The 17,868-nt window shown below is 42.5% G+C and overlaps 1 protein-coding gene across 4 annotated transcripts; it reads left to right on the top strand.

Annotated features, from left to right (window-relative positions):
* The first annotated feature begins 6,048 nt into the window (after positions 1 to 6,048).
* On the top strand, positions 6,049 to 17,221 carry LOC135708713 (HEAT repeat-containing protein 5B). 4 transcript variants are annotated; one of them, XM_065230815.1, is made up of 8 exons: positions 6,049 to 6,148; positions 6,429 to 8,406; positions 8,470 to 8,743; positions 8,858 to 8,890; positions 12,791 to 15,938; positions 16,000 to 16,602; positions 16,702 to 16,716; positions 16,795 to 17,221. In XM_065230815.1, the coding sequence occupies exons 2-8, from the start codon at positions 6,446 to 6,448 to the stop codon at positions 17,136 to 17,138; spliced, it is 6,378 nt and encodes a 2,125-aa protein (XP_065086887.1). In that variant the 5' UTR covers positions 6,049 to 6,148; positions 6,429 to 6,445; the 3' UTR covers positions 17,139 to 17,221. The 4 variants fall into 4 exon arrangements, with proteins under 4 accessions (XP_065086887.1, XP_065086889.1, XP_065086888.1 ...); XM_065230817.1 differs by lacking the exon at positions 8,858 to 8,890 and having other exon boundaries at positions 16,795 to 17,220; XM_065230816.1 differs by lacking the exon at positions 16,702 to 16,716 and having other exon boundaries at positions 16,795 to 17,220.
* The last annotated feature ends 647 nt before the right edge of the window (positions 17,222 to 17,868 follow it).

The following is a 17,868-nucleotide window of genomic DNA, read 5'->3' as shown; positions in this document are numbered from 1 at the left end:
AATAATCGTTACTAGTCTTTGAAGCCACCCCTAATAAAAATAACCATAAAAGAGAGCTTACCGACGTGTTCGGGGTATCATCCAAACCATTTGTGGTATAGTTTACCCATCCGGGATACAGTTCGTTTATGGTATTTATTTATTAGGGACGTGAAGTAAAACTTTTATGGGGCACTGAAACATTTTGAATCTTGTTGGTGGGTTTGCAATCTGGCAAAATCTTCACAATGGAATGCCTACCATGTACATCATCAAGACGTTAAATTATGGTACAACTCCATGTTTACTTGAAAAGCCAATAATTATCATCGTCAACGAATAACAAGCATACACAAATTTTGCATGCTGCGACACAGGTTTTGTGGATGGCAATTCGGTATTTAATGTTGTTGAATGATGGACGTAGATTTTTCTCGTCAAACGTCTTTGCTTGACAATCGTGGAACGCACACAAAACAAACAGGTTGCTATGTCACCGTGCATTGAATATTGAGCAACTCGAGTTACTCAGAGTTACTCAAAATTTACTCCAGTATGACTCATTATCAAAAGCTGTCTTACCCCTAGCAGAAAACACTTATTTTCAGTATAACTACGCTTAATACCGTTAAATTTACCATGATTTCATATAGTTTACTATAAATATATTCAAATTTACATAATTCTGTCAAAACTACTATGGTTACTCAAACGGTATAGTAGTTGTACGGTTGAAGACGGGTTTTCCAACTCCCGAGAGCAAACGCTGTTTTTGTTGTGCTGTTAGCTTCAAGCTAGAAAAGGATATTTATTTTAGTCTAACCTACAAACTGCTCCCACTTCAACTTACAATTTTGGTAAACCGACAATAGTTCAAGTAGTGAGTCGTCGGATTCGTACGTTGTAGTTTTTAAGCTGAATCTAGGTTAAGATATTATTAGTTCACTAATTTTAAGCTATATTTTAAGCAAACAAACTTACTTTTAGTGTTGTAGGATAATATAGGTATCGCATTTAAATGCACTCGTTTAAAGTCAAATACTACAACGGCACCGGTGGTGTAGTGGTAAGCGTGATTACCTCTCACCCCAGCAGGCCTGGGTTCAATCCCAGTCGGCGCCGCCGGGATGTTCTGAGGCATAACATCTCTGATCACGCCTTCCTTCGGATGGGAAGTAAAGCCGTTGGTCCCCGGTTCATAAGTTGATGGGTCGATAGGTAGGGTCCAGGTGTGGGAGCTGCCTTCCTGGCACGTCGGTAGCATTGGTGCTCAGCACGGAAAACAAGATCGACGGAAAAAACAAACCAAAGGAAAAAAAAAAAAAAAAAAAAAGTCAAATACTTTTAAGTACAAATAATAAATTATTTTAGAATTACTGTTGTTCTCGTTGTAAATCGTTCTCTCTACCGATTGTTTTTTTTTTTTTTTTCCCATACTCTACAGCGATGACAATCGTAGACGTGCGCTGTCATCGAGATATGTGAAGTGAAGTGCGATGGTTCATTCAGCGTTCTGTGCGCACGGCGCCGCTGCGACGGGGGGTCCGTCGTTACAGTAGTTTTGATAGAAAAATTAGTAAAATTAAATGAATTTCGTTTCTGCACAAATCTATTGGTGGGAGTTTTTAATTTAAACCATCAATATAGTATTTTTGCCAATGGATTTTGTTTCTGTGTATAAAGGTAACCAGCGTAAACACATTAATGTGTAAAATTTCACACATTTCGTGAAAAAAGGGGCCTACTCATAAAATGTGTAAACAATAGAAGTGTATTTTTCAAGAACGGTTTTACAGCAAAATGTGTAAAAAGTAATCATTTCTTATTGTTATTGTTGACAAAGTTTTTTTTTGACTAAGTTTTATTGAAACAATTTTGTAACAAAGATTGTCACGTTAAGTTTTATCCCTAATAAAAATTTTATGGTTATTTTGCTTAACGACGTGTTCAAGGTATCACTGGAAACTAACGATTTTAAATTGGCTCACTACTTGACTAGCCTATTGGTCCCAAGCAAATCGATTAACGTACCCCATTCTAGTTGAAATTCTAGCACAACACTATGTTTGTTTTGATTCGCTATGAAAGTTTGACAGATAAAATGAGAGGTTTATGGATTTTTCTATGTTTCGAGGGGTGCATCGATTAGCTTGGGACCGAAGAGAGTACCAGAGCTGAGCCAAAAAGTTGAGTACGTTTCTTCGGGACCTTCTAGTCTTATGGCGGTAAGCTCCAATCGGTATTATCCTCGGATTAAATCCCGATCAAGAATGTCCGGCTGCTTTGATGTCGACATCAGAGTTATTCAACACGATGCTATGCAAATACTTCGAAGATCATCCAAACAGGGACGGTATTAAAAGTTAATCCTAGTTGGAGCCTACCGCCATTAGAGTTACCTCTATGGTATCACCACCGACAACCCGACATAAATGACCATACAAACTACATCATCAAATTTCTGATCAAAGCACAAAACTGGCATCTGCCACCGTGTTTGTGAAAAATGTGTAAACTAGCCACGAACACTCATACAAAATGTTTGAGTTGGTTCGTGTCTAATTTATTCCGGGCAAATTATTTTTATCTAGATAACAAATTTATATATGGTTGTGACAGATGGGATCACTGCACATTTGAATGCGCTTTTATGGATTCTCTATCATGAGTTAAGTTTATGTTTCATGTCGGTTTGTCGGTGGTATCACCCAAAACCATTTGAACTGTTCTATTATTTGGGTTATCGTTAGTTTATTGTTATTTTTATTAGGGATTGCATATTTATGATATTTTTTATCCTCGAGCTCGAGCTCAAACAAACTTGCGTAAATGAAATAAACGGAGTTTCCAGTTATCAACATTTGGCTTGACAGATAATTGCAGATTCATTTTATGAACGACAATGGAACCTGATGGAACATTCCAATTGACGTTGTCGCGTTGGACGATGAGTGGCAACCCGCATAAATGCGAACCATTTGTAAACAATGGCTTTAGCGGTCGATTTCTCGTGAATAAAACCCGCATAAACACAAACCAAATTTTGACATTACCAAAACTGGTTAAAAATGGTTTGTAATCCCTGCTTAACTTAAACTGAAATTGTTAAAGGACTTTACATGAACAATTGTGTGATAAAGTTTTAACCGTATGCATCATATTGATGGTTTAAATTAACTACTCCCACCAATAGTTTTTTTTTTGCAGAAACGAAATTCATTTATTTTACTATTTTTTTCTATCAAAACTACTATGCCGCGTTGCGTATCTAAAACAAAAATGCCAACAAAGAATCAATTTTCTTCGTACAATTACCGGAACTTGGTGGGGAGCACACCCGGAAGATCTTATCAGGTTGTATCGAACAACCATCTTGTCGGTTCTAGAGTACGGTAGCTTCTGCTTTCAATCCGCGGCGAAAACACATATCTTGAAGCTGCAACGAGTTCAATACCGTTGCCTCCGAATCGCGCTTGGCTGTATGCACTCGACGCATACGATGAGCCTCGAAGTACTCGCGGGTGTTCTCCCACTGACAGATCGTTTCGCTGAGCTGTCTTTCCGGTTCCTCATCCGTTGTGAAGTATTGAATCCTTTGGTAATAGAACACTTTGAGAAGCTGCTCGACCAAAATCCTCAAACAAGATTCATGAGTTTGTACTATGAGTACATGACGCTGGAGGTTGGTCCTTCTTCATTAATCTCCAATCGTGATTGCTTCCAAGCCTTCTATAGTTCCTCTGTAAATTTTGATCTGACCATGATGCAAGAAATCCATGGAATACCAGATCACCATCGGTCGATGGTTGTTCCCTCAATTTTTGCAATCAAGTACCACCATGTAAGTAACGATAAAAGATTTTTCACAGATGGGTCAACCATAAATGCTTCCACTGGATTTGGTGTATTTAATCAATTTCATAGCGCCTCCTATAAACTGCAGAAACCATGCTCCGTATACGTTGCGGAACTCGCAGCTATATTTTACGCAGTAGAGCGAATTGCCTCACTACCTTCTGACCATTATTTCATTTTTACGGATAGTCTTAGCTCATTGGAGGCTATTCGTTCAATGAGGCCGATGAAGCACTCCTCGTATTTCCTGCCTGAAATACGATCTAAACTGAGTGCTTTATCTAACTGCTCCTATACTATCACCTTAGCTTGGGTCCCATCTCATTGCTCAATTCCGGGTAATGAGAAAGCGGACTCATTGGCTAAGGTGGGCGCTATGGAAGGCGATATTTTTCAGCGACAAATCGCCTTCAACGAATTTTTCTCCATTGCTCGCCAGCAAGTCCTCATCAGTTGGCAACAAAAATGGAATGATGGTGAATTGGGAAGATGGTTACATTCTATTCTCCCACAGGTGTCGAACAAACCATGGTTCAAAGGGTTGGACATGAGCCGCGACTTTATACGCGTTATTTCAAGGCTTATGTCCAATCACTGCTCGTTAGACTCGCACTTCTATCGAATTGGGCTCTCAGGCAGCAATTTATGTGCGTGTGGCAGTGGTTATCACGATATCGAGCATGTTGTTTGGTCGTGTACCTTACACCGTGTTGCCAGATCTGAGTTATCCACATCCCTCAGGGCCCGAGGAAAACAACCCGCGATACCCGTTAGAGATGTCTTGGCGAGCCGAGACCTTGACTATTTGAATTTAATTTATGTGTTTTTAAAACGGATAGATTTGAGGATTTAGAAGTTAGTGTCATCTTGTGTTCTCCCAAGTTGTTAGCTACCCATCGGTGTACCCCCATGTTTGTCTTTTTCATCAGAGTGTCGCCTAGTTCGAGATCAAGAGCACATTGCTCTCCAAACCTTGTGTTCACAATCCCTACCCTGCCATCCATTTGTTACAATTTGTTACCCCTAACCTCGAGATAGCCGCGAGTAATCGGCCCCCGCTTTACTAACGTTAGTTTTAAGTAATTTTGTTATCTAAACAATGAATATCGGCTCCGCAAAGCTACAGCAAATGAGCCTGGAAAAATAAACGAATTATTAAAAAAAAAAAAAAAAATACTATGCCGTTTGAGTAAGCATAAAAGTTTTGACAGAATAGTAGTAAATTTGATTATTTTATAGTCAACTATACTGAAATCATGGTTTTAGAAGATTTAACGGTAGTTATACTGAAAATAAGTGTTTTCTGCAAAATAGTATTCCTAACTATGGTCTTTATTTCAGTGTAGTTTCTAAATGCAATTACACTCCTTTGACATGTTGGCACTGAATTTATGAATGCTTAAAAGTTGCCAAGTCCATCAGTTATAGTTATATTGGGAATGATTAAATGTCAAGAACGCTCTCTCTGATATAAAGAGCCTGAATTTAAATTTAAATAAATTCAGGCTCTTTATCTGATCAAAGACTATAAGGTCCGGGTCAACAGGCAGCTATGCTGGTGTTAGAAGCAAAAATATTGTAAACATTGCTGAGCACTCAAGTGACGACGTCACTCTACCATAGCATTCCATAGACCTTTTTGACGTTTAATCATCTTTCTCTATCTAGCACACATGGATGAATCGACGGTTTGTTTTCCCACTAATCTGTTTCCCTCTTGCTCGCACTCGTTCGATTTAAAAGGTACAGTATGTGTGCGCCGATTAAACGTCAAAAAGCTCTATACTGCGAACAGTGATATTTACGTCACTGCCAACAGCTGTTCCGTGTAAAAAGATAAACATTGCAATGAAATACGAACACCACATTAAATGTGCAAATGTTTAGTGGTTTCGTATTTTATTGCAATGTTTATCTTTTTACACGGAACAGTGAAATTTTCACATATAGGTGTTTATAAGCCTGTTGGCACGGACCTTATATAAATGACATTGCTCTCTGACATCACTTCCCAATAATAATGTAAACAGGTGAGGCCCAGAGAATTTGTCATCTCTTTTGTTCCACCGCTGTTTAAACGGTTGACGTCAAACTCCGTCAGCCTTTAAACATTGGTAGAACGAAAGAGACGACAATTTCTCTGGGCCTTACCTGTTTACACTCATTTCTTCCATCCCATCATCAGCAGTCTATTTGATTGACGTATGAACGAAACATAAAATTTGACTGGCTGGAATTTTCGCTGCTATACTATTTTGCAAACAATCTGGAAAAACTACCTTTGGTGAAAAATATCATGCAAATTCAGTAGCAGGTATGTTGTTATATTCTACTATCTCTGGTATGGCTGTGCAAAAAGAATCTAAAGCCTTGAAAATTAGAAACCAAAGAAACTGACCCATTTTCGATGATATCACAATATTAGCCAAGCCAGCTAGCCAGTCGTGTTCGTCCATGCATTATTGATTCATTTCCCAAATACGGCTATAAATCAAAGTTGGCGAAAACGAAAACCCTAAATAACTTGTTGGTCCTCCCCAGTGTTGTTGGTTATTCGAAGATTGCATTGACAAATTCATTTCGGCTCCTTTCAGATCCAGCCAGGTTTATCATGGAATTGTCACACAGTCTCACGCTGAACGAGGATGCACTCAACCAGATACCGGAACCAAAACGTCCGGTGTTCATCTTTGAGTGGTTACGTTTTCTGGACAAAGTACTAGTGGCAGCGCAAAAATCGGACATCAAAGGTTGCCAAAAGAAGCTGGTCGAACAATTGACGCAGCACATCCAAGGATCGCCCGGTCCTCCGACGAGAAAATTGATAGCTCGTTGTTTAGCGACCCTGTTCTCGGTTGGAGATACATTTTTGCTATTCGAAACAGTGAATAAGTGCAACGATATCCTGAAAAACAAGGATGATTCTCCAAGCTACTTATCAACTCGATTGGCAGCGATTTGCGTCGTGGGATGTATGTATGAGAAGCTGGGTCGCATGATGGGTAGATCCTATGAGGAGACGGTACAGATTTTAATCAAATCATTGAAGAATGCTGAATCACAAGTGCGGATTGAAATAATGCTTACATTGGAGAAAGTTTGCGCCGGCATGGGATCGGCAATTTCCAATGTACACAAAGATATCTACAAGGCTGTGCGCTACTGTCTGACTGATCGCGTTATGGCGGTTCGCGTGGCTGCATCCAATTGCTTACTTGAAATGACCAAACATGCACCATTCCTGTATACAACCGAGCTAGAAAGTCTGGCTTCGCTATGTTTCCGTGCATTCGATAGCTGTAACTACGAAGTAAGATGTGCAGTTGCAAAGTTATTGGGAACGCTGATCGCGTGTACGCAGAATGGTAGTTTGAGAAATTTTAACAGCATGACATCGTCGGCTTCAAGTACCAAGTCGGCGCGCTCGATATCGCTAGATGAGGCCCTTGGAGTTCTAATGGCCGGATTCCTCAGAGGAGGAGTTTCATTTTTGAAAGGTACCGGAGAGATTATCAAGGGAAGCTCCGGAGTTAATCGTGAGGTTCGCGTGGGAGTGACTCATGCCTATGTTGTGTTCGTTCAAACAATGGGTGGTTTGTGGTTGGAGAGGAATATGCAAACGTTTCTCGTACATGTGTTGGATTTAGTCGCCAATCCAAAGGCTGCTTCATCCCACGTAGATGCAGTATATTCTAGGAAATGTATCAACTTTATCCTACGATCGGTGATCGGTAAAATGCTTGGAGAAAAAGCTCAAACATCAGCTTGCAAAGAACTGATACACATCATTGCCAAACAAATGAATTCAATCGACTTCAACCCGGAGAACGCGAAGGATTCCAATCAGGAAACTTTGTTTAGTCAACACTTGCTGGTTTGTGCATTGCAAGAGCTGGGTAGTTTAGTTCTACTTTTGGGAACAACAGCACAAAATTTGCTCACCGATCAATCGCTGAACTTCATTGATGCAACATGCGCTGTCCTTATTCACCCTTGCATGGCAGCTCGGCTTGCAGCTGCATGGTGTTTACGCTGCGTATGTGTAGCGGTTCCCAGTCAGATAACTCCGCTCATAGATCGATTCATAGAAGCGATCGAGAAAATGAGAACATCTCCCGATGCCATTTCCGGGTACAGTGGAGCACTGGCTGCTGTTCTAGGGGGAGTTCGTTATTCACCGCTTGGCATTCCACATACAAGAGGAAAAATCATTTTCAATACTGCTGAAGAGCTCCTCCGAACTGCTAGTCAAAATAGCCGATTATCGTTGAATAGAACACAAGCTGGCTGGTTGCTCATTGGGGCAATCATGACATTGGGTGTACCTGTAGTGAAAGGATTGCTTCCACGAATGTTGCTTCTTTGGCGTAACGCTTTCCCGCGTTCTACGAAAGAACTAGACTCGGAAAAAGCCCGTGGAGATGCCTTCACTTGGCAGGTTACGCTGGAGGGACGAGCCGGAGCTCTGTCAGTCATGCACAGCTTCCTAGTACATTGTCCAGAACTAGTCACCGACGACATCACTAGACGATTGTTGACCCCCATCGAAAGTGCATTGGCGATGTTGATCAAGTAAGAATTGAATTATCTGTACCTAGGTGAACAAGATATCTAAACTTTTTGCAATTTTTGCAGCATTCAATCCGTTTTGAAAAGCTACGGTCAGCATCTCAAGGCTCCCACAGCAATGGTCCGTTTGCGCTTGTACGAAACGCTAGCCCTGTTGCCGGCGAATGCACTAGAATCATCGTACACGCATCTTCTGCGGATGCTAGTTTCCGAATTTACATTGACTGAAAATCCTGCCAATACGACAACGTCGCTTTTACGACAGATGTGCCATGCAGATGATTCTATAATTCTCGGAACATGGCTCCAGGAAACCGATCATCGCACAATTGAAGATCAGGTAACTGGTTGTTTAAACTTTCCTTTTTCTCGACAGGTAATCAGAATCGTAATTTTTACGCTTATTTCTTCGTTTCTTCTTCGATTGAATTAAACATATTTTTTTAAATACAAGATGGAACCGAATCGTAAAGCTGACGGTGAATATGTAAGTTGTGAATTTGCTAATCTTGATGCTCGTCGTAATGGTTTTTGTTGAAAGTTGTTTCAAGTCGCGTCCTGTGACATGTCGAGCTTTTCACCATATTTTCGGCTTGCCCAGCATTTGCTAAATCCGTTAAGCTACACAAACAAATGCTGATGCGTACACGATCCTCATGGCTTATAGCTGCTATTTGTTCACATATGCAAATAATACCATAAAAGTACTCACATCATAGAAAACCTCTTAGCTGTATTCTACTTCGTTTATTTGATAGTCGACGGTCTTCCGGAGCCAAACAAGACAAATGCAAGCACCCCACTTTATCCTCTACAACATGATGTTAAACATGAGCCCGAATAACAAAAACCAGAATTACAGTAACCCGAACATTATACGCTATAGCCCCTCCCCCCCCCTAGGATTAATGTAGCCCCCTCTAGAATTGTTACTACAATTACTTATTTTTCGGTGGTTCGATGATTGAGTAATTGACAAGTTCGAAAAATAAATCACCCCCTAGGATTGTTTCTTAGTTACGCCAATGGAAGTACCTATTTCATTAATCTTGTAAATGAATGATATTATGTCAAATGCTGTAGCTATGTCAATGTCTGAAGCAATAAAACTATTGCTCTTGACACTAGTGTTCAAGTACAACCGTTTTTCGTACCTACCTTAATGTAAAGGCCCGCTGTCACAGTATAACATGTTGCCTACGCTGGTTGTAAAGCATATTATTCATGGATCATTATTCAACTGTTGTGCCTACTAGCTAAAATGTTGTTATTTCTTTATATAGACGCTGGGATTTTCTGAGGCTTAAAATCTCTGATCACGCCTTCCTTCGGGGGATGTAAAACCGTTGGTCCCCGGTCCATGAGTTGATGGATTGATATGTAGGGTCCAGGTGCGGGAGCTGAATCCCTGGCGTCGGTAGCATTTACCGGAAGGGACGAAAAACGAGATCTTCTTACCTTACCAATCAGACTAAGGCCTTGTTGCCCTCTGCTGTCCGAAAAAGTCGTCTCCACTCTACTCGATCCATGGCCACACTTCGCCAGCCTCGTAGTCTGCGAAGGGTCCGCAGGTCGCCTTCTACTTGGTCGATCCACCTTGCCCGCTGCGCCCCTTTTTTGTTCCTGTTGGGTCGCTTTCTAGAACCATTTTCACTGGGTCGTCGTGCGGCATTATTACGACTCGCCCAGCCCACCGCCCAGCTGGTGCAATTCGTGGTTCATTCGCCGTCATCCATCTGCACTCGACCGTAGATGGTACGCAACACCTTCCGTTCGAAAATACCAAGGGCGCGTTGGTCCTCCACGAGCATAGTCCAGGTCTCGTGGCCGTAGAGGACCACCGGTCTAATCAGCGTCTTGTAGACAGTCAACTTCGTACGGCGTTGAATTTTATTCGACCAGAGCGTCCTCCGGAGTCGAAAGTAGGCACGATTCCCTGCCATAATGCGTCTTTGAATTTCTCTGCTGGTATTATTTTCGGCGGTCACCAGTGAGCCCAAATACACGAACTCATCGACCACCTCGATTTCGTCACCGTCAATCCGAACTCGGGTGGGAGGCTAACATTGTCTTCCCTAGAACCTCTTCCTTTCATGTATTTTGTCTTTGATGCGTTGATGGCAAGTCCAATCCGCCTAGCTTCAGCCTTCAGTCTGATGTCCGTTTCCGCCATCGTCTCAAAGTTCCGTGCCATGATGTCAATGTCATCGGCGAAGCCAAGAAGCTGGATGGACTTCCTGTAGATCGTGCCACTCGTGTCTATCCCAGCTCTTCTGATCACACCTTCTAACGCGATGTTGAACAGCAGACACGAAAGTCCATCACCTTGCCGTAACCCCATTCGAGATTCAAAGGGACTCGAGAGTGTCCCCGATACTCGAACAACGCACATCACTCGATCCATCTTCACCTTGACCAATCGCGTCAGTTTATCCGGAAATCCGTACTCGTGCATAATCTGGCATAGCTGATCTCGATCGATTGTGTCGTATGCGGATTTGAAATCGATGAACAAATGATGTGTGGGCACGTTGTATTCGCGTGGTAGCGCGGGCACCCATGAATCCCGCCTGGTATTGCCCCACGAACTCTCTTGCAAATGGTGACAGGCGGTGGCATAGACTTAAGGAGAGTACCTTGTAGGCGGTGCTCAGCAGTGTGATCGCGCGGTAGTTGCAGCAATCCAACTTGTCGCCCTTTTTGTAGATTGGGCATACGACACCTTCCATTCACTCCTCCTCCCAAATCTTGGCAATTACCCAGTGCAGTGCTCTAGCCAGTGCTTCACCACCGTATTTTAATAGCTCACTTGTTAGTTGATCTACACCAGTTGCTTTGTTGTTCTTCAGCCGATCGATTTCCTCCTCAACTTCTTGAAGATCAGGGGCCGGTAGCATGTCGTCTTCTGCGCGTGCTCCAAGGTCTGTTGCCGTGCCACCTTCGTTTTCTGCTGCTTCACCGTTGAAGTGCTCGTCATAGTACTGCTTCTACCTTTCAATCACCTCACACTCGTTCGTGAGAAGGTTACCGTCCAAGTCCTTGCACATATCGGCTTGCGGCACGTAGCCTTTGCGCGAACTATTTAGCTTCTCGTAGAACTTCCGTGTGTCGTTTACGCGGTACAGATTTTCCATCGCCTCTCGAGCTCGGTCTTCCTGCTGACGTTTCTTCCTTCGGAAAACGGAGATCGAAGAAAAAAAAATAATTCATTTGACGACCCCTGTGGTTATTATTCTGTGATGCCAAATCCAGGTATTCCGCGAGATGGGGTATTCCGCGAAATGGGACATTTCAGCAAATGGTATTTCGTGAGATAGACTTCTGCGAAGTATACTTTCGTGAAAGGAGTGGACGGGACACATTGCAAGAATGCCGGAAAGCAATCCCACAAACAAAAAATGAGTTTGCAATCCGGCCGAAACACAGTAGAGTGCAGCGAGCTTGGTGGTTAGACCAAGTGGGGCAAGATCTAAGAAGTGTGCGATGCTCAAGAAACTTGAGACAAGCAGCCACGAACTGCAACGTTGTGGACGTGGACGAAGGACGTGTAGCCAACCAATGTAAGAGGGGGACGTTCGATCAACTGTAGACAAACAGCCACGAACCGATGTAGTTGGCGTAACATTACGTAACAGGTCAAGTCTATGGGGGCCGGCCTCCCTTAGCTCCGTCAGAAAGCGAGCCATAAAGCAAGACTATTCTGGAGGCGACATGGTTCGATTCCCGGTCCGGCCTAGGAATTTTTCGGGTTGAACAATTTCTCGACTTACCTGAGCTTAGAGTTTTGTAGTATTTACCACAAAATTACTAATGCAAAAATGGCAATGGTTTAGAAAGATCTCAATTAATAACTGTAGAAGAGCTCAAAATTGAGGGCCGGCGTAGGGACTTAATAAAACCAAAAAGAAGAAAAAGTCAAATCTTGAAAGATGTAGGACTAGGAAAGTTAAGATAAATAACATTTAGACTAATAAAATTTGCGCTAGTGTAATTCGGGATAGCGTCATTCGGGCTTATGGGCCCATATTAATATTTGTAAATTTATTTGACTATTCAATCGACTCTGTAGTGTTTTGGGAAAGATATTTTAGCATAATCAAATAAACTAACTAGAGAAAAATAAAGGTATGAACCAAGAAACAGGTTTGCACCTTAGACCACACTGCTATTCAGTCTATTCAGAATTGAACTGTGTTTCCACAAAAAACCAACAACTTTCATATCTTTCAATCCTTGAACCATTGAATTAGAACCACAAAAACGCAGATTTATCTATGACATTTGTCCATTACACCTATTTATCAGATGCTTTTTGGTTTGCAAACGCAGTACAGGCACATTTTTTCCATTGTATTCAATCCAGCTGACATTTGTTCAATTTTTGCAGCTTCAACCGAACAGTGCTTCCGGCTCGGGAGCTCTTGAGCACGACCCTTGCTGTTTGTACCGTGCAGTATCCAACGGAGAGCAATGTCCTGGGCCACTTCCGTTGGGAGTGGCAGTTATCGATATGTCCGTTGCCCTATTTGGGCTCATCTTTCCGAAGGTAGCAAATAAACATCGCTTGCAGATGCTCGAACATTTTGGTGAATGTATAAAGCATGCAAAGAGTTCCCGCCAGGAGGCAGTGCAGATGAACATCTTTACCGCGCTACTTAGCGGGCTTAAGGGATTGACCGAAACAAAGTCCAGTATTGGACAGGAAGAAGTTAGGAAAAGTGCGACCAATCTGATCATCAACGCTTTGATCTGTGCGAATCCCATACTACGATGTGCGGCAGGGGAGGCACTTGGAAGGATTGCACAAGTTGTGGGTGATTCCCGAATTACGGCGGAACTGGCTCAAACCAGTTTCGATCGACTGAAATCGGCTAGAGATGTTGTTACAAGAACTGGTCATTCCCTAGCTTTGGGTTGCTTGCACCGGTACGTTGGTGGTATGGGTTCGTCCCAGCATCTGAATACAAGCGTATCCATATTGTTAGCACTGGCCCAGGATGGAAGTTCGCCGGTCGTACAAGTTTGGTCATTGTACGCTTTGTCGTTGATTGCAGACTCAGGCGGACCAATGTTTAGAGGTTACGTAGAACCAACGCTTTCTTTGGCGTTGAAATTGCTTCTGTCTGTGCCGCAGTCACACGTAGATGTTCATCAATGCATTGGGCGAGTATTGAGTGCACTAATCACCACCATAGGTCCCGAGTTGCAAGGAAATGGCCAATCGATATGCACTGCCAGATCATCATTCCTATGCGCAGCTGCAATTATGCAATCCCATTCCGATCCACTGGTCCAAGCGGAGGCAACCGGATGTCTACAGCAATTGCATCTCTTTGCGCCTCGCCATGTCAATTTATCCACTTTGGTTCCTAATCTGTGTCAAAATCTTAGCAGTAACTATCTTATGCTGCGAAAGGCGGCCGTTTCATGTCTTCGTCAATTAACTACCCGAGAAGCTAAGGAAGTTTGTGAACACGCTATGAATCTGGTCAGCGAAGATGATGGATTTGAGTTGTCTGATTACGGTCTGCCAGGCGTGTTGTTTGGTATGCTCGACACCGAAAGTGACAACATTATGATAAAGAACATTCACGACACTATAACATCGATGCTCCAGATATTGGCTGCTGATAACCTTTCGCAGTGGTTAAGTATGTGTAAAAATGTCCTGACCGTTGCATCGGAAGCTGCATTGACCTCTGGACCGGCAGAAACTGTCACGATAAAAGAAGACGCTGATGATGCCGAAGACGCAGAAGCAGATGATGATAACGTAGAATTTCATGCCGAAGATAATCAAGCAACTCATCCGGCAGTTCAACCACGTTGGCCAACTCGCGTGTTTGCGGCAGAATGTGTAAGAAAGATTATATCTACCTGTGAAAATGCCACTGCAGCACACTTTGACTTGCTGTTGGCAAAAGAGATGCAAATAACCAAATCCCGTGGAGACTATCTAGTATTACATTTGTCAGATCTCATTCGTATGGCATTTATGGCTGCAACCAGTGACTCAGATCAGCTGAGACTGGAAGGTTTGAAAACTCTACAGGAAATCATTGACAAATTTGCGAGAGTTCCTGAACCGGAATTTCCCGGCCATCTTTTGTTGGAACAATTTCAAGCACAAGTTGGAGCTGCATTGAGACCGGCTTTTTCGCAAGATACGCCGTCACATGTTACTGCAGCCGCGTGTGAAGTTTGCTCGGCATGGATTGGTTCCGGAGTAGCAAGAGACTTGAATGATCTGCGCCGTGTTCACCAACTGTTAGTATCGAACTTGAGTAAACTAAACGACAAAACTAACAGCACGCAGTTGTACAATGAAAGTATGGCCACATTGGAGAAGCTTAGCATTCTAAAAGCATGGGGTCAAGTTTACATAATGGCAATGATGGACAATGGAACGGCTCCGGCTAGCATGATGCTGAAGGCTCTAACTTCGACAGCAACGGCGATCGCTGCACCTTCGAACGACGTAAATCGTCTGGCTCTAGATGATGATTTTGGAGATTTTGAGAGTCGTGGTGAGAGCTTACTGTCACTGGTACAACCTGAGCTGAGTAATCTGTCCATGCACTGGTTATCGGCGTTGAAAGATTATGCATTGCTGTCGTTGCCAGCTGAATACGCCAGTCAATTGCCACACGATGGCGGAGCTTTCTATACCAACGATACAATGAATCTGGCTAAACCGCATTATCTTACATCTTGGCCGCCTATTCTCTATGCTTCTGCTCTATGGCTGAATTCAGAAGGTTTTGACAAAAATGAATCTGATATCACTACCATCAACGAGGATGACAAAGCTAATGCTAATGATGTAGCGAGTATTAAAGCCATAGACAAAATGAACCAGAACACCACCACAATCAGTGGTAGTACCAGCGGTACCTTATCATATGGCAGTGTAAGTGCCGACCGGTTCCATCTGGTTTTTGGAATTTGCATGGAAGTCCTGTGCAGCACGCGAACCAATGAAAAATTGGAAAGTGTTATTGCGTGCTTACAGTCGCTCTATACGATGTTCGATTCCAAATGGTCGCGACAGATGCTATCTAAGAACAAGTCACTACCAGTGGAGCTGTGCAATGTCCTGCATCGTCTGATACTAACCAGAGATAGTATGGAAGTGCAATACTTGTGCATTTTGATCCTAAGGCAAACCATTATGGCAGCCAATGAATGTTTGAATTTGGAAAAGCTAGAAAAACTTGCACAAGTCGAAAATAAAGCAGAGAACGGTAACAATGAAAATCCTGGTATTGACAACCTCGGAGAGGGTGGCGAGGAAGGTGAAATATTGCCGGGTAAATCACATGTCTATGCTGTTTTGGAAGTAGTGCTTTGTCTGTTGGCACGACAAATTCCTGCAATGAGTCCTTCGCAATCTGCTCGCGTAGCAAACGAACAACTGCAGCGTCAAATGGCACAGACCAAGAACGGTCAATTCAAACTTTCCGAAGACAACAGTTTACTAGTTGCAACTGCCATCAATTGTATGGCCGATCTAACGAGACTATGTTCACCTACGGGTAAGTCACATGGGTTGTATAATTCACAGCACAATTCTTAAGATAGTGTATTCTTCTACAGGTGCCATATCAGTTCTTCCCACAATGCTCTATTTAACAACGGGAGTAATTAAAGAAGTAGCAACGAAATCTGTCAATGATGAAACTATAATAGCCAACTCAAATATTATTCAAGCCGCTTTGCAACTGTTGAAAACGTTAGCTACGGATCGGTACAGTAAGCACGATCTATCAGCTGAAGACTGGCGGAAGCTGCTTCAAAGTTCCCTCGGGAAGATAATTGATCTCACCAAAACAGGATGTGATGAGACCAAGCTGGATGAGGTCACAATGATGTTGACCATTGCAGTTTTCCTACTGCACACACCATCTTCGCTGGTGTCGGTTCCAAATTTACAGTATCCTTGTATAAACCACTTCAGGCAATGCTTTTTGAGCGGATCACCAATGGTTCGATTGAAATGCGTTCAAACTATGCGGTCAATTTTTGTCAATGCGGACCTGAAAGTGTCAACGCCATACATTCATGCGCTAGCTCCTAGACTAATTGAAACCCTGTTTGCTGAATCAAATCGTAGTCCATCGAACGATATGGAACTCGCCATAATACTGGAAGGTATCACAACTTTGGAAGCGTTGATAGCGCTAGCTGAACCTCAAAATCGTAAGTATCGACCATTAACCTGCCAGTGCCTTGTAGACGTTTAACACACCAAATTAAATTTATATTCTCCCATTAACTATGCTAACATTCCTTAAACAGATGAACTAATACAAGGTAAATTATCAACGTGTTGTAATGAATGAACTGCACTGTAACTTTTTCCAGAACTAACAATCTCTCAATCTTTTTCAGGCATCCAAATGTTGACCCTGCTGGTACCGATACTGATCAACTATCTGCTCGAACCGGAACAGCACCGTGTGAAGCCGAAACATTGTGTCCAATTGCACGAACACTCGCTTCATTGGCTAATGAAGATCGGACCAAAGTATCCGCAGGACTTCAAAGCGTTCATGTTGCAGGCCCCGGAGTTGCGTGTCAAGTTGGAAGCGGCCATCAAGCGAAACCAGATGAGTGCAATTCAAGCGAAGAATAAGAGTGAAGCTGCTAATGCGGCAGCCCGCGCCAGTGCAACGCAACAACAGAAACCTACGATTCAATTGAAAACCGATTTTAGCAACTTCAGTGCGACCTAGATTTCGCCCGTAAACGCTTCATCATATTGAAAACGAACTAACAATCTAAATGCATGTAGGGGTAAGAGGGGCATAGTGAACAGGTGGGGCATAGTGAGCATCCCGTGCACCATCTTGTACTTCCGGCCGTTCGGAACAAATTGGTTGGTAGTATGATCAATATCATAATGATATTGAACCTACTACCAGTTGATTTGTTTCATGCAGCTGGAGATCCAGAGCCAAACTGCGGGATGCTCACTATGTCCCACCTGTTCACTATGCCCCTCCTCCCCCTAATGTAATATTTAAATAGTACCTAGGTGTAGGAGGGGCATATTTAACTGGTGGGGCATAATGGGCAACCTATACTTTAGCCATAAATCAATTTGTTTTGAACAATTAGAAATTCAAGTCTATCACGCAGAAAAATGGATTTTTGATTCAGGGCCTAATGTATTTTGTTCTTGATTCAAACATATTGTATCACTATTTCAACAATACAAATTTTTGAATCAACAAAATAGTTTTTAGAATCAACCTTCAGATTATTAACTCTACAACCGGTTTGTTGATTCAAAAATATTTTTCTTTGAATTAACCGAATAATATATTTGAATCTATGCCAAAAATATATTAGGCCCTGAGCCAAAAATATATCCATTTGAATTTAAGAATCATTTCTCTGCGTGTAATGTACAGGATGCTTATTATGCCCCACCTGTTCACTATGCCACTCCTTCCCCTCTCT

This window comes from Ochlerotatus camptorhynchus, unplaced genomic scaffold (assembly GCF_037179485.1).
Source record: "Ochlerotatus camptorhynchus isolate MF236.1 unplaced genomic scaffold, CSIRO-AGI_Acam_v1.1 ptg000333l, whole genome shotgun sequence".
NCBI classification, from domain to species: domain Eukaryota; kingdom Metazoa; phylum Arthropoda; class Insecta; order Diptera; family Culicidae; genus Ochlerotatus; species Ochlerotatus camptorhynchus.
This window is presented reverse-complemented; position numbering and strand designations above follow the sequence as displayed.